The sequence below is a fragment of the Condylura cristata genome, unplaced genomic scaffold (genome assembly GCF_000260355.1).
Source record: "Condylura cristata isolate star-nosed mole 26May11 unplaced genomic scaffold, ConCri1.0 scaffold00029, whole genome shotgun sequence".
Lineage (NCBI taxonomy): Eukaryota > Metazoa > Chordata > Mammalia > Eulipotyphla > Talpidae > Condylura > Condylura cristata.
The window spans coordinates 26,028,817-26,053,629 of record NW_004567130.1 but is presented as its reverse complement, the minus strand read 5'-3'; the positions used below and the strand labels follow the sequence as shown (position 1 = coordinate 26,053,629).

Below are 24,813 nucleotides of genomic sequence, written 5' to 3'. Positions count from 1 at the left end.
CTGCTCCCCTCAGCAGTGTGCTTCATCCATCTGCCTGTTCTGCTCCCCGCTCTGTCTCTGGTGAAGCCTCTCGCCACCCCGAGCCTCTGGCCTGTACCCCAGTTCTGTATGAACAAATAAACAAATCTTTAAAAAAAAAAAAATGTACGCCTGAAAAAAAATGGGGAGGTTAAAATATCACCTGGCTAATAAAGTCAGTCTATTTTCAGGAAAAAAAAAAATGTACGCCTGTATCTCCAAAGCATTTCTTAACATTTAGCATTGTTTAAGTGGGCCTGAGTTAGCTGCATTCTAATTCCCATTTACAGGCAAATGTTTGCTGGATGGAAACTAAGAGATAGTTCCTGACTGTAAGTGATGCTGTGTTGCTCTTCATAACATTAGTAAAGGAGGAGAGGACACAAATGAGTGAGAACCTGTTAATAGAAAATCGTTGCTACCTGAACTTTCTGTGGCTAGGTAACACTGTCGGGTCTGAACTTGGTAACAGAATGGCTGTAGGGAACAGTGTGTTGTAAAGGGTGATCGGTCTCTTGGAATGACCTCAGTTACTAGTGGCAAGAGTATTAAGGTACTGACTCCTGCACATAGAAGTGATTTGGAAAATTTAAAGAAGTCTGAATATGTTTGGCTATGTGAACTCTGAGGTTGTATCTAGTTAGTGGATCCATTAAACAACAACTTGTTTGAGATGAACTGATAGACATTTTCTGGGTCACTTCTTAAGCACTTCATAATTGTTTTCAGTGTGATTTAATAAATTGTATGAATGCTTTAAATTCCATTTCATGTAGTTTAAAATTATATGGGAGGGACATACCTTTACTAATAATCATATGATGACATTTACTGATTTTGGGGAAATATTTATAGTATCAAGTGGTACACTTTTGAAACATACTATTAATAGATGTCATTCTTTCTGTGTCAGAAATTCCTTCTTAATTCTTTTTAGCATACATCTTTGTTGATATTTGATTCATCTGTTAGTATAGTCGAATGTCTGGTTGTATGATCTTTTTACCAAAACCATTCTTTGCAGATGCTTTTACAGATTCAGCTATTAGTGCTAAAGTGAATGGTGAACACAAAGAGAAAGACCTGGAGCCATGGGATTCAGGTGAACTCACTACTAATGAAGAACTGGAGGCTTTGGAAAATGATGTAGTAAGTAAAATCTTTTCATTGAGTATCAGACTGTAAGGTCAGTTGTTAGGACATCCTATCAGTTGGTTTTAAGTATGTTTTTGTTGTTGTAAATATATTTAAAGCATGTTTCATTGTGTATGTAAAGACTTCTGTATTGGTGAGAAAAATGTTTCTTTAGGATTCTTCTGACTTACTTACCTGCTTTAAGAGCTAAGTCATAATACGCTCCTTACAAATTTAAATTGAAAACTGGGATGCCAGTACATTTCACTTTGAAAGCTTTGCAGAGATAGCCCAAGGAATGTTGTGTGTTGTCTGTTGACTTTACCTAGAGATGAACCAAAGCATTATTTTTAGGCTTAATGCCTGCAGATACTTAGTATTAAGTAAGATAGTGAGATCACTTTAGAATTACTAAGTGAATTCCTTGGTCTTAAAATTATCACCATTTGCCCCCAGAATCTGCTCTTTCTAAATACTTCTTGGCATCTGTTATTTTTGCTTGCCCTAGAACACATCTTCTATAAATTAAGTCCTTAGTACTGTTAGGAGTCTGTAAATTAATATATCTAAACTGTGGAGGCATAAAAAGCAGGTAGTGTCAAAAATGAGTGCTTTCATAGTAAACTTTAAATAGATAAGGAATCTTCCATTGATTATTACAGAGAAATCTTTATAACAAGTCAGCATTTGATGTGTAAGTCATTGTCCAATTACAGAACTAGAAATACATAGGTAAATCATCACTAGTCTAAGTTTTCAGTCATATCAAACCGAATGCATAGATTGTCAGTCTGTACCACACTGTAGTATATGGAAAAGCGAGCATTTGTTTTTCACTTCTAGTGAGGTGGATAAATTGATATGTATCTTACAAAAAGAATTCTGGCAACGTTTATCAAAATTTCTGCCTCTGAAAATTTACTTGGTCCTCATGTAGCCACAAGACATGCAAATAATTATGTGTGAGGATTTTTTTTTTAAAGATTTATTTATTTATTCATACAGAACTGGGGCACAGGCCAGAGGTGCAGGGTCCGTGAGAGGATTCACCAGAGACAGAGTGGGGAGCAGAACAGGCTGATTGACAAGTCCCCTGCTGAGGGGAGCAGCAGGCTGGTCAGGAGAGGTCTGCCGCGCCCTGTGGATCACCTCCGGGGCAGGGATCAACTCATGCTGAAGTGGCTCTAGTCTCTTAGTGCTGTGCCACCAGGGAGGACCCGAGGATGTTTTTTAATAACGTTTCTAGTCGTGAAAAGTTGGAAATATTTTAATTGTCCACCTGTAGGCCATGGGTTAAGTAAATTTATTGTACTTGCATTCAGTGGAAATACAATTTGTCTATTAAAAAGAACAGTGTTTTGATAAGGAAAGATAGCAAAAAAAAAAAAAGTTGCAGAGCAAGACGACCCTGTTTAAAAACTAATCATACTGACCATATTCTTATATATGCATGGACACTGGAGCTCTGCTAAGGAAGTTCTTAATAGTGGTTATCTGTGCACACTGGCTTTGTAAGACTGACCCTTTGCTGGTTATCTTTCTGCATAATTAAGGATATTTACATAATGACTGTAAAGCCTGCATAGGTAACTGATTTCCTGCCTACATGTTAGTTCTGTGGAATTGCTTTACTGGTAGAATTACACTATAGTCTTATCTAGGTCTCAGAGGGACCCAAGGTTGATTACTGACAACTTAGAGGGTAAGGTTCACTGTGCAGTTGGCGTCAGCATTGCTCAGATGATGTGGTGTCCGTCCTCTCTCTCCTGAGAAGGATAACAGTAATGCACTGATTTTTGCCTCATCCCACAAGTCAGGCTTTAAAAGAGGATTAGAGAAGTAATTACCCAGACATTGATACTCCCTGCTGAAGATTCTTCGAGCCTCTGCCCCAACTGATCATTACAGATTGAAGAATGCCAGGTAGCTTAAAAGATTAACATTTTTCTCGCAGATTTGTAGCGTTATCTACATTGTTACATGTAAGGGCACCCAGGCCCGAATTGTTCTTGCAGAGGAACCACAATTTTTAATAGAAAAAATTTTTAATAGAAAAATCAGTTTTAAACTCCAGCTTTTGTGACCTTGTCCAGTGATTGCCTGTTAAACTCATGCTGCCTTCTCTTTGAGGGTTCCCTGGAGGAAGGGCGCATGGCAGGGATCTGGTGCGAAGCTCCTCCTTAGACACAGCCATGTAACAGAATGCTTTAGCACCACCTCCTCTTTTCCCTCAAACACAGGAGATGTATTTGGCTGCAGGAAGCACCCTTGTGGCACATACCCTAATGATCGGTCAGAGGTGCTAGTTAAATACCTTGTGGAAAGGTGTCTATTAGGGAGGGGAAAACCCTGATCTGAAGGTTTTTGTTTCATAAAGTAAAATAATTAAATTTTTACTAATAATTTCATTATAGTTTAGTGTGGTTACTTACCAAATGTATACAAGAAAAACTCTTTCTTAAACTTTTTTTTTTTAAAGATTTATTTCTTTGTGCATACAGAACTGGGGTACAGGCCAGAGGCTCAGGGGCGATGAGAGGCTTCACCAGAGACAGAGTGGGGAGCAGAACAGGCAGATCGACAAAGTACACTGCTGAGGGGAGCAGCGGGTGGGTCAGGAGAGGTCTGCCACACCATGTGGTCACCTTCGGGACAGGCAGGAATCGAACTCATGCGGAAGCGGCTTTAGATTCTCAGTGCTGTGCTTTAACCCGCTGCGCCACCAGGGAGGGCCCTCTTAAACCTTTTAAATAGAAGTATAGTGTGATATTAATATGCTAGTTGTAAACTAAGAAGATAAAATACTTTACGATTTTAAAAAATGAATTTAATTTTCTTCTAGTCTAATGGATGGGATCCTAATGATATGTTTCGTTATAATGAAGAAAATTATGGTGTAGTGTCTACATATGATAGCAGTTTATCTTCATATACGTAAGTTTTTAAAGTTTGCTTTTATTTTAGTGTATTTGTCTTGAATCTTATCAACATAAATTATGATGCTGGAAAAGCGTTCTGTTGGATTTTAAGTAAAACAGTGATGTGAAAGAGTAATCCTATTACTACCAAAGGAGTAAATGCAGTTTACTTAAATCCTAATTTGATGTGTTAAATTTAGACATTCTGTTTTTAAGTTATAAAAACTAAATTTGCAAGTATAGTGATTATGGAGGAAATAGTCATCATAACCATTTTTGGAAATGTATTCCTTCAGGGAAAAGGTAACAGGAAAAAAAAACCAAATACTGACTTCATAAACAAACAGATCAATTGTAACTACCACAGTTTTATCAGATTTCAAATTCTAAAGTCTCTTATTAATTGGCTGTGACAGAGAACATGTGACTTCTGGCATACTTACTCTGCCTTTTGTTTTTCTCATGTTTCAGGGTGCCCTTAGAGAAGGATAATTCAGAAGAATTTTTAAAACGGGAAGCAAGGGCAAATCAGTTAGCAGAAGAAATTGAATCAAGTGCCCAGTACAAAGCCCGGGTGGCCCTGGAAAATGATGATAGGACCGAAGAAGAAAAATATACAGCAGTTCAGAGAAATTCCAGTGAACGTGAGGGCCACAGCATTAACACTAGGTATTTAAAGGAAATCATGATGCAGTATTTTGGATACACAACTCAAGGTCTGTGCGAGAAGGTGTATTATTGTTACTATATTTCATCTTTTAATGTAGCTAGGTAGAGAATGCAGGCAGAATTGATTTAAGAGTATGTTTAAGAAAGGAAACTTAAAAAATACTTTTTGCATGTCAGCACTTAGGGAGCCCAGTGTTGGATATACAGGAGTGAACAAGCGAAGTCTGGAAGAGTTTGTTAAAATTATAATGATCAGGTGGAGGTTATATACAACTCTCTAAGAGCACTCTGATTTGTTGTATTAGAGGTATGTTCAAAGCACTGGGAACTCCAGAGTGAAGAGGAACCTACAATACTCTGTGGGGTTAGAGAAAGCATCCCAGAAGAGATGGTGTTTTGTGGTTGAATACTAGGTCTGTCTGCTACTCATAGAGAAGTAAGAGAATGCCTCATGTGGAGAAAGGACCTCACGTGGTGAAAAGAGCCCAACCAACTCAAGCTACTTGTTTTACGTGCCGAGACTAAAGGGTGTGTTGGGGAACAGTGGTGGCAGTTGGTGATGAGAACTAAGGTGTAGCAATGAACCGGGGCTTGCCGCGTCAAGAGCCCCTTGTAGGCTGGGCAGAATGAAAACGAACTTTGGGACATTGAGAGCTGACTGGAATGTGGAGATCAGTTAGTGTATTGAATTAGTACAAATGTGAGAACTTGGTAACCAGCTAGACCTGGTTTAGAAAAACCAGAGGTGACTCAGTTTTGATAACTTTTGGATTGATGGTTGTACCAGTAATGGAGACAGGATAGATACATGGAGCAAGTTTAAGGGGGATATAGTAAGTTCATTTGTGCAGTTGCTCTGGAGGACTTGGAGGTCTTTCATTTATAGACACAATGAGAAACACCTATTCCATGCTGAAAGGGTGAGGTTTACAGTCTATCTTTAAGGCACTTACAACTTAGGGCCTGCTTATCTGAATGACAGTGTTCAGTGACAGATACTGAGATGGACTGGCTGTGTGGATTAGGGATCCATCAGTATTGCTGATACTGAAACCATGAAAAAGCAGTTAACAGCCACCAAGAGAATGAGATCACAGGTAAAATAAAATACAGAAAGTCAAGAAAGAAGGAAGCTTCAGGATAACAGGCTAACATAATGACTAACAGAATTAGTCATTATGAAGCCAGGTAGGATGTGACTGAACATACACATCTGTTAAACTTTTGGGTTTATGAGGAGAATGTGAGGGATGGGAAAACCCAGAGAATGGAGCTCAGGGTAAAACGGAAGAATTGGGAGTACCTGAGAATGAGGCTGAGGTAGTTTGGTTTAGTGTTTGACCTTTATACATTTTGAATTCCCTTATGCCTGAATTACTTTTAGATATGTGTCATTGGTCTGGTACCTATTAGAATAAAGTGATTTATAGTATCTCTTATTTTCAGGGAAAATAAATATATTCCTCCTGGACAAAGAAATAGAGAAGTCATATCCTGGGGAAGTGGGAGACAGAATTCACCACGTATGGGCCAGCCTGGATCAGGCTCCATGCCATCAAGATCCACCTCTCACACTTCAGATTTCAACCCGAATTCTGGTTCAGACCAAAGAGTAGTTAATGGAGGCAAGTATTTTGACCAAATTTGTCAGTGTCATCCATCAGATAAATAGATTTCTACATATTGCACGTTTACATAATTGTTAACAATGTAGACACATTCAGTGATTTCTGGGAAGTAGTTTTCAGTGCAAAAGTACTTACGGCTTGCCTTTTTGTGGTACTCAAAATAGAAAAAATTACTAAAAGTAGTATAAACTTGTCTGCATATGCGATATCTAGTGTGATGAAATATTCATGTATTAAGATAAGGTGTTAAATTTAAAGACTTTCACTGGTCAAAAACATTTCACATATAAAGAAATTGGAAACTTGGGGTAGCTTCTCAGTATTAAAAGCACCAAATGATAAGAATTATTTGGACTTAGTTACATGGAAAATTGTAATTTGTGTGAAATATCAGTGCTTAATGCACATTTCTTTTCATTAAATGTTTATTTCTGCTTACCTTAAGAGTTGAGGTAACTTGTAGTAAAACATGACCAATAACCATGTGAAGAAAGAATTGTGCTTAAAAAAAAAAAAAGAAAATAGCTTTTGTATGGGTAGATATTGTAGATTAGCAAGTTAAGTAGAAGAAACTTCCATGTTTGGTAGGAAGGTATTTTTCTAATCTACGTCTACTTCCAGGTTGACTATAACCCATGTAGGTCATGGGTCTTCCATTGTAAGTCAGGGCTGTTAGTCTACAGTGTGGTAGATAGTATAGAAACATGGTAATTAATAACAATATTATGTTACCAATTTAGGGAAAAGAGTAGGCATTCAATTTGAGGTATTTGGAAAGCTAGAAAGAAAAATAGAAAACACTGAGTTTCCAATTTCATTTGTTTTCACCGAGTCTTTCTCCAGAATTCCTCTCCAAATGAACACTCTTGAGTATTTTCTATACGTAGTCTTGGGGATGAAATTCTTTCTTACTGAGTATTTAGTTGTTCATGAGCAGAAATTTCAAAGTAAATAAACCAAAAGGGGGCTGGGATATGTATGATACTCAAGTATGTGGATCCCTGTGGAGAGGAGACCTGGACTGTTCCCTAAGACGAAGGTAAGTGATATGTAATGTTCCATGTTAGCTGTATTTTTGACCCGTGCATTCCCACCAGTGACAATTTTACCTGCTGCTGACTGCTATGTAGTTGCACCGTTTGTGAAGCAGTCTTTAGATAAGTATTTAATTGCATAAATTATTTAGACAGTTCCCCCTTTTCTAATTTGATAAGATTAAAGAGCTTTTTCATAAGGGAATGAATATTAACCTTTGTCACTCCTGTGACTCTAGGCAATAGAATTAATGTTTTATATTTACTTTAATTGACTTGCCTAGTGAGATTGCAAACTGAACTTTCTGTTTAAGTATAAAGGTCATAAAAAAAATCAGCCTTTTTACTGGGATCTAATTGCTGCTTATTTTCATTATGTTTTAAAAGCTAACCTAACAAATACTTCATTCCTGAGTTTGTGATTTATTATGTAAAATTAGTATATGTTGTCCTCCTTTTAATAATTGATTATGGAAAAATAGAAGCAGGTTTAGTAGGCAGAGTCTTAACTGTCTTCTTCAGTAGTATGTGTAGATCCTAATTAACCCTTTGGGAACGTGTATTCATTTAAACAGACTTAATTTTAAGGAGGCTAAAGTAAAATGGGAATTAATGTCAGTTAAGTTATGATAAAACTTATCACAAATCAAATGACTGTCCTCAAAGGGTTAAAATGTACAAGAAATCATTTTTGTCATTTTACTTTTTTTTCTGTTTACTTTTTCCCTCATTTTTTTCTTTAGTTTTTATACTTTCCTTCATATCATTTGTTCTGTCAGGTGTTCCCTGGCCATCGCCTTGCCCATCTCCTTCCTCTCGCCCACCTTCTCGCTACCAGTCAGGTCCCAACTCTCTTCCACCTCGGGCAGCCACCCCTACACGGCCGCCCTCCAGGCCCCCCTCGCGGCCATCCAGACCCCCGTCTCACCCCTCTGCTCATGGTTCTCCAGCTCCTGTCTCTACTATGCCTAAACGCATGTCTTCAGAAGGTACAATACCACAATTTGTTCATGTTTTTTGTCTTTGTTTAACTCCTATGTGAGTTTATAATTACAAAATAGTTTCCTCTTCATTATTTTATAACATAGAATTTCCGTGTTTTAACTTTAGTTTGTTAAAACGATTTCTATTAACCTTTTTGTTTGTGAGACAGAAATTTGTAAATACTGTGTGAAGCTATATGAAGTATCCTGAATTGTACATGTGGGGAATTTCTTTGCCTGGTAATGATGCTTCTTTGTAGGTCCGAAAGTCTGCCCCAGGGCCTTCTCCCTCCCACTTAGCACGGTCTGCTGTGGTGATTAATGGTAAACATGAACTTTCTTCACCCAGACTTAAACTTATTCTAGAACCTACCATTTTGTGTTTCTGGCCAAGGTATAGGGAACCTTACCTGTTGGCTACAGGCAAGAGTAATGGTTTAGGGCCCTTCCTGAGAGAGGGACATTCCATGTATACTACCTTGGTGTGTCTATACTTAGGTCACACTACAGGGTTTTATGTTTGGCGAATTAAAAAAAAAGTTTTGCCTTTGATACCAGAGATGTCTACTTTAATCTGGAGTTTTTTCATTTAAAATAAAATTGTTAATAGAAACCATGTTATAAAATGGAATTTTTTTAGGGTTTTTTTTTTTTTTTCCCTCCCACCTGGTCAGATATAAGACACAAATCCTATAATTCTGATTCAGTGGTTGATGGTAAAGCTACCATTGCTATAGCTCAGTTACCTGGATATGTTGTAAAAGGTCACAGTTCAATCCTATTGCAGTGTAAAGATCAGAAATCTGTCTCCTGAATGATAGTTTCTTTTTGATGCTATTGAGAGTACTTATGTTAAAATTTTAATCTGATTTATTAAAGTTGCAGTTTTTATAGCTTATGTTAAGACTAATACAGCTTTCTGGCATAAAATTCTTTCATGGAGAAAAGTATGTTGGCTGCTTTTAAGTAAATTGTTGCCTTCCAGGCAGGGAGGTCATGTGCTCTTGACTGGCTGGTGGTAACGTTGAAAATCAATTTGCACTGATTTTCAAGTGGACTCTCTTGTTCAAAAGTACCTATACGGTGGCTACTAAATGGAAAGTTCAACTCGTTTTTTGGAATTAAGTGGTATTCATTTCCTCAGGCTATGCGAAATAAAACTGAATTCATTAATAATTGTGGATATCTTTACTACGGATGTAAAGACCCCTTATGGAGTGACTGTACATGCAGAAAGACGCCTTTTGCAAATTCAGGGATGCTACATTTTTTTTTTTTTCAATAATTTGAGTTAAAATGTTTTCTGGTCATGAAATAGATGATACTTTTTAAAAATATGAACTTGAAAATTTGTTTCTCCAAAAATTTCTGTTTGACCACCATGTATTTTGCTTCTTCTAAGTATTTTATATTAGCAGGAAGGGTGAGTTTTCAGAGTTCAAGTTTGATTTCTGTATGCCAACCAGCTTTCTTTTTTTCTTTCTTTGTGTCAAGGGATATACTAGATAGATAGATAGATATAAATAGATATATAAATAAATATAAATAGATACTTGATTCGTAAACCATTCTTTGATAATGGTTTGTTAAATTTTTAATTTGATTTGCTCATTAGAGTTGCTATTTTTATAGCCTGAAAATTATGACATATCATGGGTGTTCTTTTTAAAATCATATCCATGACTAAATTACTGCTCAGGATGCATATTAATTTGATTTGCTAAGGAATGTGTCCACAAGGTGAGTGGGGAGCCTTGGTTTTGACCTGGACATTTGTTTTGATGAGCGTTGGCACCATCAGTATTGTGTCATGAGAACCATTTTGTTCTGTTTGTTTCATTTGAATACACAGCAGACTTCCTTAGAAATAGAAATTGCTAGTGGGTTTACAGGATTATTGATGTAGTATTTTGATAATTTATATAGTGCAAATTTCTTCCCCAAATGTCACTTATTCTAGTCTTACAAGTCAGGCCTTAACAGTGGGGTTTTCAACTCACAGGCTGTTAACTCTGAGAAACTGCTTACAAGTGAGGGCTGTTTTAAAGCATAGGTTGTAAATTTGATCACCATGGCAAAAAAAGTAGATAAACTAAGGTTCTGGAGATACTTAAGAAGGATATGTACATGCATTTTCAATGATTCAGCACTATAAAGGGGTTTATAGTCTTGTTTAAAAAATATTTTCCCTTATTTTAGATGTAAATGCAGAAAATTTGAGAAAAGCAGAATGTATGTGGTAGAGTAAAAATTATTATGTAGCTACAATATCTACTATTTTTATGATAAATAACAGATATATTAAATAAATTGCTAAGAACCTTTTAGGAGTCAGTGACATCTTATTGTTTGATTTCTTCCCACCAACTTCATCCCTTTCTGTCTTTAAAAATAAAACAATTTATAAAACTTTATAGCATTACACAAAATAGTTCTGAAAAATACAGCCCCAAATATGTGTTACCTTTTTTTTATTAAGCCAGGGATGAACAGAGAGGAGTCTGTCTGTGAATGGAGGGTGTGTGTGTGTGTGTGTGTGTGTGTGTGTGTGTGTAGAGCAGGAAGGTAGTATTGGCATGCACTGTGGCGCTGATGTGGTGTTTCCTGTTCCTTTCTTAGGACCTCCGAGGATGTCCCCAAAGGCCCAGCGACACCCTCGAAATCACAGAGTTTCTGCTGGGAGGGGTTCCATTGCCAGCGGCCTTGAGTTTGTCCCCCACAGCCCAGCAAGTGAAGCAGCTGCTCCTCCAGCAGCAAGGAGCGGTCCGGCGGGGGGCACGTGGTCCTCGGTGGTCAGCGGGGGTAGGTGACACTTGCCTCGGGCACGGTGCTGGTGTGCGCTGGTGACTCGCCTGCAGGAAGCAGGACTGAGCTCAGGCTCTGTTGAGGAAGAAAGAGTCCAGAGATTTACAAACCCGCATTCTGGGCTAATGATCACATGATTATTCTGAATTTCCACTTTCTCAGTGAACGAAATAGTTTTTGCCTGTTTCCTTTGTGGATTTGTGATGAGATTCATAAGTATTAATGTATAATTTATGGATTTAAATTGTATAAGTTAAAATTAGTACTTTATAATTTTATAAATTAAAAGTCCCATTTGGAGGGATTACATTTCCTATCTTAACAACTTTGTTCTTTGATTCATTTCACACTGTTGTTTTTCTGTAGCAGCTGTATATAGCACTGGTTCCTTGCTAGATTTCTACTCTAAAGCATATCAAACACATGTGGGGTAGGAGTTTGTCACTAGCTTGAATGTACAGCCAGCCAGCAGCTGTAAAGGCGTAAAAAAATACTCTTTTACAGGATTTTACAGTTGGGCTAAATCTGTTTTCGCTACTTCATGTTTTGCTTCTGATAACTAAGCTAGAGCATTTAGTGATTGCTTCTGTGATTACTGAGTTTTGCGTACTGAGGTACAGGCCAGATGTGCGGGAGGTAAGAGGACTCACCAGAGACAGAGTAACGAGCAGGACAGGCAGACTGATGAAGTACACTGCTGAGGGAGCAGCAGGTGAGATAGGAGAGGGCTGTTGTGCCATGTGGGTCACTTCGCTGGCAGGGAACTGAACTCATTCCAAAGTGGCTGCTGATACCTTCAAAATGCTACGCTCCAATTCGTTGAACTGGTAAGGAGGGCCCAAGAAAAGGAATCTTTAAACAAACAAAAATATACTCAGCTATACTTAATGGTTTTAATTGATGTACACTGCTTCACATGTAGAATTTTATTCTAAATTCCTTTGTATTTTCTATTTTCTTCTTTGGATTTCAATTACAAGGATATAATAATTCAAGGAGGGCCTCCCTGGTGGCACAGAGGTTAAAGTCTCAGCACTGTCAGACTATTGCCAGCCACTTATGGCATGAGTTCCACGGGGAGCTAGCTGACCATATGGCTCAGCAGACTTCTCCTTTCCCACCCGCTGCTCCCCTCAGCAGTGTATGTCAGTAGATCCATTTGTTCTGCTTCCCACTCTGTCTCTGGTGAATCCTCTTGACCCCCCACACTCTGGCCTATACCCCAGGTCTTGCATCTACAAATAAATCTTAAAAAATAAAAATTCATGAGCAAGGAAATAGAATTTCTGTCTTTATTTCTTCAGTTGATGCTATGTTAGTCATTTGATTACTCAGTAGTCCTGTTAATCTCCGATGATCTGGAAATGAATTTTGAGAGTAACAACATGACTTTAGACATGAAAAATAACATAGTTGTAGAGATACACAACTCTACAGATTTATTCTTTATACTAATTAGGAAAATGACAATTTTTGAAGAGTAGTTTCTTTCCATGACCCTATGACTTAAATAAAGAACCAGTACAGTAAACCAAATTAATTAATTTTCTCTCAACCTTTGAACCTCAGCTTTATAAACAGGTATATCAACTGAGAAACCTATTGGGTACTTTGAAATTGTATAATATAGACCCCTCCTTGGATTTTCTTCCCTTTTGATTAAACCGGGTCCCAAAGTTTTGTAATTACTGCAGAATGGATCTTGATGTTGCAAGAAAGAGTAGTATGATTGTTTACAAAATATTTTGAGATTATTATTTGTAGGAACAAAGAGATCTTATCTTAGGGACCCCTCCCCTCACCTTTTTAAAAGAAACAGTAGAGGGCCCTCCCTGGTGGTACAGTGCATTCAAGCATAGCACTATGCAGCCGCTTCAGCACAAGTTCTAAACCTGGCCGGGAGCAACCCACATGGCGCAGCAGACCTCTCCTGTTTTGCCCGCTGCTCCCCTCAGCAGTGTATTTCAGTCTTTCTATTTTGCTCCCCACTCTGTCTTTGGTGAATTTTCCCACTATCCCTGTGGCCAGCTTGTACCTCAGTTCTGTATGCATAAATAAATACATCTTTAAAAAAAAATAGTAGAAAATTCTAGTAGAGAATGTTATCTTTTAAAATAGCATTTGTTCTGTTTTAGAAATGCAGTTTTCTTACTTCGTTTAAAATGGCGGTAACCCTTGAACAGTGTTGGGAGTAGAGGAGTTAGGGGTATCATAACCTCCCTCTCTCCACAGGCCACCTGCATACAGTCAGAAATTGTGTGACTTGTAGTTGGTTCCCCACATGCATGGGTTCCATGTCCATGGTTTCAGCCATCTGACTTCCCTGGTTGGTTGAATCTGAATGTAAAGCCCTCTGATAGGGGAAATAAAAGAATCTGAATGTAAGTGAACTTTACAGGTCAAACCCGTGGTTTTCAAGTAAGCTGTATTACTATTTATCATTTAGTTAGGAAGAAAACCTACAGTGGTACTTAGCTGTTAGTAATTGCTGCCATTCTTCAGATGTTTGTATTCTTTTTTTCTTTTTAAAGGTTTATATATTTATGAATACAAGAACTGGGGTACATACAGGCCACAGGTAGTGGGGATGGTGAGAGGATTCCCCAGAGACAGAGTGGGGGCCGACTGACTGAAATACTCTGCAGAGGGGAGCAGTGTGCAAGACAGCAAAGGTCTGCTGTGCCTTGTGGGTAGCTCCCTGGCCGGGGATAGGGCTTGTATTGCAGTGGCTGTGGATAGCTTAATAGTGAAAAGCGTTAGAAAAGAAAATAGTGTCATGGGATAGCTGGGATTTTACCTAGATCTTTACGAAAGCCTCTTTGAGGAAGTGACGTCTGAGCTGACAATGTAATGGATAGCTTCTCTCTTTTTTTCTAGTTCCAAGATTATCCCCCAAAACTCACAGGCCCAGGTCTCCCAGACAGAACAGTGTTGGACATTCTCCTAGTGGGCCGGTTCTTGCTTCTCCCCAAGCTGGTATTATTCCAACTGAAGCTGTTGCCATGCCTGTTCCAGCTGCATCTCCCACACCGGCCAGTCCTGCATCCAACAGAGCTGTTACCCCTTCTGTGGAGGGTATGTGAGGTTTCCAGGGCCAAAATGCTGTTTGTGAAGTTAACATGAAAAATACTGTTGTTTTTATTCACAGGTTTATATTTGAATGCATGTTTGCAATTTTACATAAATGTAACTTTAATACAAAGTTGAGATATATTGTCTTGAATTTCTCATTCAGGTGGCTGATGTTCCTAGGTAGTAAATATTAATGTAAATAAAATTATTGGTGTTGCATATACCTGCAAAGGAAAAGAACCTCTCTTTAATGGAAATGTTCTTCCATTAGCATAGGAACTCAAAGTTGTTGAATAATTTCAAACCCTTTTAATTTTCCAGCTTCTGACATTGAATTTATTTATAAAAAATTATTTTCTAGCTAAGGATTCCAGGCTTCAAGATCAGAGACAGAACTCTCCGGCCGGCAATAAAGAAAACATGAAGGCAAATGAGTCTTCTCCCAGTTTTTCAAAAACTGAAAATAAAGGTTAGAACTTGAAAAAATCTTTGTGGAAATAGTATTTCAGATCTCATGCCCAGTACAGAATGTATTTGGTCAACACTCCTTAGTACTGTGTATATTTAAATGAATAATTTGACAAATAAACAAAATCTGTAATCAGTTGAACTTTCATTTCCATAGTAGATCTTAATTTCTGACATTCCATCCTAAAAGAACCTTAGGTTAAAGATTAGAAATAAATCTGTATTAACAGTTTTTAATTTTACAGGTGTATCACCAGTTGTTTCTGACCATAGGAAACAGATTGATGATTTAAAGAAATTTAAGAATGATTTTAGGGTAAGTGTTGCATTCACTAATGAATTATAATTAAAAAAAAATTTGGTAATAGGAATTTTTGTGTCATATTTACAGAAAATGCGTATATACAGAGAATAATGAACCATGTGTCGAATAGAAAGCTATAGTTGTCTTATGGTGTAAGTGGGGTAGGATAACTAAATTCATGGAAGTTAATAATAAAAGTAATATATATATATATATCAGATGTGGAGAATATGATTCTGAGATTTGAAGCTGTCATAACATAAATTACTATTTGATGTTCATTTGATTACTATAGTGGGCAATAAAGGAAAGCCGAGGGGTTAATTATCTGGTGTGGTAAGTAAAAGATACATAATACTAGTACCTGGTGTTCTGATGTGGTTATGGATTAACACTGTACACAGATAGATTGCACTGTAAATCTTTGTGTAATGTCTTGTCTGTTGTAATGCTTATTGAATATACTGGAATTTCTCCTGGATGACTTTTTTCGTTTGTACAATATTTAATGTACTGTACAAAGCAAGGCGTATTTTGAGATCAGCTCAAGTAATCATTCTGAAATTTAGCTTCTTAAATAAACTGTCAGCCTTTGGAGAAATGGCTGACTTAAAAGATGGATGAGCCAAAGTTAAAAGGCAGCATTTTCCTAGCATGTGTTCTGGCTTCCTAAACATCAGTACTTTTGTTTTGCTAATAACTTGGTTCTTAGTATATTTATTCAGCTTTAATAGTACGACTGAGAGTTGTGAATTTTAAGTTTTTTTAAATTAAAGTTATTACTTCCAGCAACACAAAGAATAATGACTGAATACCATGATGTCCAGTACCCAACTTAGTACCTGAAATACCGCAACACAGCTAAAGTCCTCCTCTCTAAGTCCTCCTCAGCTGTATATTCCTCTTCCCTTTCTGCAGAAAGTATTTCCTCTGCAGTTCTTCCAGTGAACAAGAAGAGTTTTCTGGAGTTTCCCTGGTGGAGTTAGGGGCAAATCTCAATGGTATCCTTGGCCAGGGAGCTTATCCATTTCTGCCGCTCCTGTCTCCTCATCTGCTATTCCCCTTAGCAGTATATTTTAGTAGAGCTGCCTGTTCTGCTCCCTGCTCTGTGTCTGGTGAATCTTTCACACACACTCACACACAAACTCACACATACCCCCTACACCTGACCTACACACACTCATACCACACATTGCCCCTACACCTGACCTAAACCCCAGTTCTATGCATGCGTAAGAAAAATCTTTTAAGAAATAGATTTCTAAGCAGTAGTTGATACTATTTTACATAATCCTCAATTTGGTTTAAATGACCTACAATTCTGTGTAGTCAAATTTCCAGGATATTTGCATTAAAATTTTTTTTTAAAGATTTATTGATTTATGCACACAAGAACTGGGATATAGGTCAGAGGTGTGTGTGTATGGGTTGGTGGTGGTGAGAGGATTCATCAGACAGAGTGGGGAGCAGAACAGGCAGTGACTGAAATCCACTGCTGAGGGGAGCAGCGGTTGAGACAGGAGAGGTCTGCTGTGCCATGTGGGTTAGCACCCTGGCTGGGGATCAAACTCCTGCTGCTGTGGATGGTGACAACTGGATAGTGCTGAGATTTGTACCGCCAGGGAGGCCCCTGCATTAAAATTTTACTTTGATGCTTAGGAGGGCATTTTTTGTAACAGTTTTGGCTGATACATGATGCACCGTACAATTGAACCACTTAAAGTATACAGTTCAGTGGGTTTTCATATATTCCAAGTATACAACTATCACACTGAATTTTAGGATATTTCCTTCACTCCCAAAGGAAGCCTTATACCTTCCTTTTCTCGCTTGTTTTCATCATCTCTTCCTAAAAAGCTACGAATCTACTTTCCTGTATATGTATTGGCTTACCTGTTTATTTCATATAAGTGGAATCACATAGTGTGACCTTTTGTGACTGACTTTTTTCTCTTAGCGTAAGTTTCTCAAGATTCGTCCATGTTGGAGCATCAGTTCTTCATTCCTTTTTATGAGTAAAGGGATATTGTATGGATATATCACTTTTTATATATCCATTCATCAGAGTTACCACTCTTGGACTGTTTCCACTTTTTGACCATCGTGAATAATGCTGCTGTGAACATTATGTACAGGTTTTGTGTGGCCATGTATTTTCTTGCTTTTGGATAAAGATCTAAGAGTAGAATTTCTAGATTTTATAGTAATTCTTCAAGTTTTTGAGGTGAGCTGCCAGACTGTTGCCAAAGCAACTGCACTGTTTTTTTAAAAAGCGTTTGAGGGTGACTTTCATAACTCTTCAATTAAAATAGTTTGTGTGTGCGTATGTATTAAATACTGTTCAAAGTGCTTATCTGTTGAATCCTTTATTGTCTTAACGTTGCTTTGAAGTAGGTTTCACTAGTATATAAAGAAACTAAGACAAAGACAAGTTAAACGATTTGCCCAGTTCATAGCTAGAGAATGGTCAGCTGCCTGCAGCACACAAGCTTCTAGCAGTGTGCCAGCAATAGCGAATGCATAGTTGTGTGCTCTGTCGCTGTGTGAGGGAGTTATCAAAGCTATGCATGTGACCTTGACCTGTAATGGGTCACAGAAGACTTTTTTTTTCCTTCTTCATTAAAACAAAAGTAGGAGTACCCTGTGATTTCATCATTTTATGTGTGTGTGTGTATTTTTTTTTCTTTGAATGTCATCTATAGCCTGATAAAACTATGTGCAGGGTGCTGCAGCTTTACATTTGTGAGAAATGCTAGTAATTTGTTCTGTTACAGGTTAATGGTGTGGGTTTTAGAGGCAAATACACAATGTGGGTTTGAATCTTGCCCTGCAGCACATATTTTCTATATAGTTGAAGTTACCTATTTTCCTAAGTCTGAGTGGGATAAGTGTAAAATATTTATCTTGATGGTCCTGCTATTAAGTAATTATTTACTTAATAATGTTCTTTTGAGAGTTAAATGAGATCACTTCCTAGAAAATTTATAACATAATACCTAGCATATAGTATGTAGTTCAAAAGTATTAACTTCCTTTAACTAAGAGAGATGATCCAAAATTGTACTGGTGATGGACAAGTCATACAAGAATCTCAAATTTTCCCCTACAATGTCCATACTACCCAAAGCAGTATACAGAATTCATGCAATCCTTATAATTCTGGTGGCCTTTTTTTTTTTTCCCCCAGAAATAAAACAAATAATCCTAAAATTTGTATTGAACTACAAAAGACCCCCAGATAGTCAAAGAAATCTTAAGGAAGAAAAATAAAGCTAGAGGCATCACTCTCTGATTTCAAAACATATTGCAAAGTATAGTAATCAAACCCATATGATAGTGGTATAAAAATTACCTAGATCATTGGAGCAGAATACAGAGCCCTTAAATAAAGTCACACAAAAAATGGTGAGTTAATATATGACAAAGTAGCCAAGAATCAACAATGGGAAAAGGATAGATTCTGTAGTAAGTGTTGCTGGGAAAAGTAGGCCGTTATCTAACACTATCCACAACAAGGTTTGGCTCAGTAGATCCAGTGAGTTCTCATTAGCTGAGGGTTTCAAAGCTGGATCCTTAACGTAACTTTAAAGTGTCCTTCCTCTTGTCATTTCTTGACTTGGGCTTGTGTGCCCACTCTTTCTCTGTCCACTAATGCTTTTTTTTTTTTTTTTCGCATTAGGGCCCATCTTCTTCCTTTCCTTGGTTATTAAACACGTAGTTTCTTTTTGTTAGACTTCCCTTTTCTACGCTTGTCATTGAAACCTTACACTAGGTGACACCTCATTGGGATAGCTTCTCTTTCTGTAGGTTATTATTTACTAGGATCTCGTAGCATTTACTGCCATTTAATTGTTAGATGGCTGATACCAGATGGTAAACTTTGGGAGGATAGCAGTTACTTAATATTTTCCATACCCAGCAGTTACAATTTCTGGTCCATACCTGCATTCGGTAAAGATTCAGCTTATGACACTGGGACATCTGAGTGCTTTAGATGACTATGGTGGATTTTATAAATACTCTGTTACAGTTGCTTTATGATGAACATTGCTTGTCAGGTATGAAAAACCTTGTTCGGTATATTTCATATTTATAAATAATGCTGCTTGTATGCATAGAGAAAATTTATTGCTAGTTATTTAAAATATTTAAATGTAACTTTTCCTTTAGTTACAGCCAAGTTCTACTTCTGACTCTATGGATCAATTGCTAAACAAAAATAGAGAGGGAGAAAAATCAAGAGATTTGAGCAAAGACAAAATTGAACCAAATGTTAAGGATTCTTTCATTGAAAATAACAGCAGCAACTGTACCAGTGGAAGCAGCAAGCCCAGCAGCCCCAGCGTGTCCCCTTCGATCCTTAGTAGCTCGGAGCACAAGAGGGGACCTGAAGTCACATCCCAGGGGGTTCAGACTTCCAGCCCAGGATGTAAACAAGGAAAAGATGACAGAGAGGACAAGAAAGATGCAGCTGAGTGAGTAAAGCTGAAATGTAGCACACACTCTTTATTTAACATATTTTTTTAGAATATCCAGGGTCTTCCAACTCAAGAATCAAGTATCTAGACTTTCAGATTGCTTTTACCTTAAAAGCAATTCTTAACTTAAAACAGCTACTCTACGCAAATGATAGCTTACATGAATTTGGTCTCGCACTGCTACTCCTATTCCTTCCTTCGCCATTTTTGCACCCCATGACCAATATATATATGTGTGTATAGGTATAGATTATGAGAGGTTTTTTTTCTGTAAATGCACGGAAGTTAGAAATTACTGGTTTCTGGATCCTGTATCCCTTGAATACCAGTCATGGTCCAGCTCCTGGCTGTGGTGCCAAGACTTAAAAGATAGGCCACTGCCAGGAAATGAGAAGTATCTGGCACTGCTTAGATTAGTGTGTTTTCTTAAACAGTGTTAGTTAATGGTTAGATTTTTAAGATAAATTTAATTCTGCACATTAGTTTATTATCAGTTAAATAGATTTTGTGGTCTCATCCTGACCTAACCACTGATTGACTCTTGCATTCAAACAATCCAGTTGCAGTTCAGCTTTTTAAAGCTCAGCTTGTTGATAAATTAGGGAATAACTTACTCTTGATCGTTATAAAAATTTTTACTAGGGTTTTTCCAAGATACATTCCAACATATGTTTAATAGAAAACCGTTTATTCCATTAAAAATTACGGTATGCTAGAGAATTGGTGGGTTCTTTTGAAAGGATTACTTTTAAGGGACTACCAGTGTTTTTTTTGTTGTTGTTTTTTTAAAGATTTATTTATTTGTGCATACAGAACTAGGGTGCAGGCCAGAGGCTAAGGGGCAGCGAGAGGCTTCACCAGAGACCGAGCGGGGAGCAGATCAGGCAGATGGATGAAGTCCACTGAGGGGAGCAGCGGGCGGGTCAGGAGAGGCCTGCCGCGCCATGTTGTCACCTCCGGGGCAGGCAGGGATCGAACTCATGCTGAAGCGGCTTAAGCTTCTCAGTGCTGCACTCTAACCCGCTTCGCCACCAGGGAGGGCCGGGACTACCAGTTTTTTCATTTTAAGTATCTGTTGATTGATTGTCTTTGAAGTAAGTGCATATTACACTTTTTTAAAAATATTTGTCCTCTTTGAACAGTCTTTATCAGATTAAGGCAAGTACGTGGGTGTTTTTATGAAGAGGATTAATAATCTTCTAATGAGACTTGTTTTAATGAATGTTTGCCAGTGTCAGATATTTGAAAGTAGCAGCAATGGCTGTTTAAGGTATTTTATTTTGTAGAATTTTAGAGAAACATAAGTTATAGGCAGATATCATTGACCTTTTTTTTTTTTCTTTGTTTCAGGCAAGTGAGGAAATCAACACTGAATCCCAATGCAAAGGAGTTTAACCCTAGGTCTTTTTCTCAGGTTAAGTTTTTTTCTAAAATCTGTTTTTAAAATTTAAATTTATTGTTAGTAATATTATTTTCCCCTACCTGTCATCTAAACTTACAGTATGCTAAAGCAACTCTTGGCTTAAGTATGGTTATTCTTTATTCTTTTATTTTTTTGAAGATTTATTTATGCATACAGAATTGGGATACAGGCCAGAGATGCAGGGGGTGAGAGGATTCACCAGAGACCGAGTGAAGGACAGAACAGGCAGATGTACTGAAATACACTGCTGAGGGGAGCAGCAGGCCAGTCAGGAGAGGTCTGCCGCGCCCTGTGGCTCAGCTGCCTGGCTGGGAATTGAACTCAGGTTACAGTGGCTGCGATAGCTTCATAGTGCTGTGCTTTAACCCATTGCGCCACCAGAGAGGGCCCTGGTTATTCTTTTTTTTTTTAAGTGTAATTATTTGAAATATCTTTAAGCTGTAGAAAGGATTCCTTTGTCAGTCAGTGGGAGAGAGATCTGGTGCCAACCTTTAAAGGTCGTTGGTTAGCAGATTACCTGGTCTGTTGTCAAGCCACTGAATTTGTAAGACAATAGGATTATATTTTAGGGTTCCCCACCAAGTAATGTTGGGTTACATTGTTCATATTTTTGATGTATAGGATCCCCCCTTAGGATTATGGCACTGTAGTGCACCCACTACCAAAGCACCATAGTCCACCACCAACGTCCATTGTGCCTCTTCCCACTTTATGCTCACCCTTTCCCCATTCCCTCCTCTTCGGAATTCCCAGTACTGTATTCAGCTTTCAAGAGTTATTTAAGTTTACCTTTGTTGGATCCCTGTATTTGTTTTCCCTCTATTCCACATTTAAACTTATTCCATCTCCTTAAATATCACTGCTGTTGATATTTTGAAATAGTATTGTTGACTTACTGGCAAAATTTTACTTTGACTTTTACCAAATAAAGGTCACCCCCCCCCCCTTAAAAGGACTAATTGAAAAATAAAAGTGAATTTTAGAAAAATGGGGAAGTCTCCAAATAGTTAGCTTTTTATCTTAAAATAGTTGATTTTGTTTTTTATAGCCAAAGCCTTCTACCACCCCAACTTCACCTCGTCCTCAAGCACAACCTAGCCCATCTATGGTGGGTCATCAGCAGCCAACTCCAGTTTATACTCAACCTGTTTGTTTTGCACCAAATATGATGTATCCAGTACCAGTGAGCCCAGGCGTGCAAGTAAGTTGTAGAACTTAATGTCATTTGCTCTCTTTAGTTACTTGTGTTTAACACCAGACCCACTACGTATGTATAGATTTTAAGGCAGTGGTAGAATAACAGAAGTGTCTGAAAAGGGAAGACAGTACTATTATGTGTTGTAGTATGTGAACCCAAATGAGAAGATTTTCTGGTGAGAAAGATTGTTTAGATTTTCCTAGATTGTCTTTTTAGTTGTGGTGTGGTTTTATTTTTTCATGATTTGGAGAATCAGGAAACTTCAGATAGATCTGTCAAGACACCTCTAGAGTGGTAGAGTATATATTACTTCAAAAGTCTAATTTATTTTTTTAATTCCCTCAAGCCTTTATACCCTATACCTATGACGCCCATGCCAGTGAATCAAGCCAAGACATATAGAGCAGGTAAAGGTGAGAATAATCCTGCCTGTGTTTGCTTGTATTGTGCATGCTGCATGAGTTAAGTAATTTGGTTTATAATGAATTCAGTTTTGATTTTTTTTTTTTAAAGATTTATTTATTCATACAGAACTGGGGTACAGGCCAGAGGCTCAGGGGCGGTGAGAGGCTTCACCAGAGACAGAGTGGGGAGCAGAACAGGCAGATCGACGAAGTACACTGCTGAGGGGAGCAGCGGGCGGGTCAGGAGAGGTCTGGCTCGCCAGTTGGTCTCCTCCGGGGCAGGCGGCAGTCGGGAATTGAACTCATATGGAAGTGGCTTCAGACTCCCAGTGCTGTGCTTTTACCCGCTGCGCCACCAGGGAGGGCCCAGTTTTGATTTTTGATGAGACTTTTTGTTGACTTGTAATTACCAGTCTTGCATAAGGGATTTGTATGCATATATTAAAGAAGGGTTGGTGGGAGAACTGGTCTTTGGTTTTTTGATCTCATTTCAGAAACCCTTAAGGTCTTACTAGAGGAATGGTTCTTAATCTTTAAAATGAGAATGTTTCATAATCTAGAATTCCGTGCATGTGTAGTTAAAGAACCTTAATAGAAAAAAACTTCCATTTAAAAAAAAAAATGAAAATTATCTGATGTTGAAAAGGTTCCCGTTTTTGCCATTCCAGTAATTGAGAGCAACTTGCTGTCCTCTTGTTAAAAAACAATAGAAAGTAGAATGATTTATATCAAAATGACATTTCTCAATGCCCAGTAATTTACTGTTCTGGCATAAAGTTTTTACTTCTGAGCTTAATAAGGTTTCCATTGTTTGAAGTAATCATTATGTTGTGGATGTTCGTAATTGAAACTCTTACTGGCTTTGTTTTAAAGTGTCCTTTACCTTTGCCTTAGAACACTAGAACCTGTTGAAAGAACAGTTGTCTAGTTGTAGTATGAATTTTATTTTGAGGGCCTCAAAAAAGTCAAGGAAGTTTCTTTTAGATTGATTTTGAATGAGGTTAACATTAGCCATGTTCATGTATTACTGGAATTATTTTAATGATTCCTCAAAACAGGAGTCAGTAAATGTTTTTACATTACAATGTAGTGGTTTTATATTAAGGTATGAAAAATTATTTGAGTGAAAGCAAGCAACACAGTGTAGCTCTCTTATGTGAGAGATGCACTATAGCTTCAGGAAGCAGTCATTTTAATAGAGGAGAAGTTATGTATTCTAGGGCTACCTCAACCAGCTTTATAGTGCTTTCTAGTAAGATAGAATAGACACACAGCAAAGTGTCAGCTGCAAACACATGCTAAGAATGAAAATGACTAGGTGGCTGTGAAGCTTTTGCCCACATATGCATTCTGTTTGAAGTATTTAAAACACATTACAGACATCATGCCATTTAATAACTCCTACGTAATTTGTATCTTTTAAAAGCATAGGGAATTTTCTTAGGTAACCAAAGTGTATACTATTATCACTCTTTATAAAATAAAGCCTTGTTGTAAAAATTTTTATCATCTAACAACTATTATAATCAGATGAACCTCAAGAATATTTTCACAGTTGTTTTGTTTTGAATATGGATCAGAATAAGATCTCATTATTGTATTTACTATTCTTTGTAATTCCTCTGCCTTTTTCTCCCCCCTGTTGCTTATTGTGAAACCAGTATATCTCACATCTTAGATTTGTTTCTTTAATTCTGATATTATTGATTATATTCAGGTTTAATTTTGGGGTGGGGACAGTAATACTAAATGATTTTAAGTGCTCTGGAGCCGTCCAGAGGTATATAATCTCTGGTCCTACTCTGAGTCCTGGTAATGTAACATTAATTAAGGGCTCATGTAGTGATACCCTGATCCTCCCCTTCCTGTTACTAAGTTTTCTATATCCTTTTTCTAATTTATTAATGATTGATGCTTGACTTTTCTTTAGGGCTATGAGGATGAGGCTTAAATTTCAGTGTATATCGGAATCATTTGGGAAGTTTGTGATAAACACAGATTGCTTAGTCCTATGCCTAGGGTTTCACCAGTGCTGTAGATTTGGGCTAGAGTTTAGAATTTACATTTCAGTGCAATTTATAAAACCAGTTGCCAAGTGATGGTCCTCATCATACTTTAAAAACCACTGTAATTAGGGATCTGAAATGCTGTGTTCTGAATTTCTAGCATTTCTTCATTTAATCGCTGGAAGCATTATTATGTATGGAGCTATTCTTTTCATCTGAGGATATTTGATTACCATGACATAGTTTTTGTTTTTTGCTTTTTTTTTTTTTT

At 37.6% G+C, this 24,813-nt stretch overlaps 1 protein-coding gene across 2 annotated transcripts in view; it reads left to right on the top strand.

Moving 5' to 3' along the window:
• ATXN2 (ataxin 2) overlaps positions 1-24,813 on the top strand; it is a 63,425-nt gene that overhangs the window by 18,581 nt on the left and 20,031 nt on the right. Inside the window, exons 5-17 of one of the 2 annotated variants that reach the window (XM_012730936.1) lie at positions 1,043-1,167; positions 3,995-4,086; positions 4,542-4,739; positions 6,186-6,364; positions 8,181-8,390; positions 11,004-11,186; positions 14,067-14,264; positions 14,623-14,730; positions 14,975-15,045; positions 19,204-19,508; positions 20,862-20,925; positions 21,983-22,135; positions 22,479-22,539. In XM_012730936.1, coding sequence (XP_012586390.1) covers positions 1,043-1,167; positions 3,995-4,086; positions 4,542-4,739; positions 6,186-6,364; positions 8,181-8,390; positions 11,004-11,186; positions 14,067-14,264; positions 14,623-14,730; positions 14,975-15,045; positions 19,204-19,508; positions 20,862-20,925; positions 21,983-22,135; positions 22,479-22,539 — 1,947 coding nt within the window. Of the gene's footprint in view, positions 1-1,042; positions 1,168-3,994; positions 4,087-4,541; positions 4,740-6,185; positions 6,365-8,144; positions 8,391-11,003; positions 11,187-14,066; positions 14,265-14,622; positions 14,731-14,974; positions 15,046-19,203; positions 19,509-20,861; positions 20,926-21,982; positions 22,136-22,478; positions 22,546-24,813 lie in introns of both variants that reach the window. The other variant, XM_012730937.1, reaches the window with a different exon arrangement.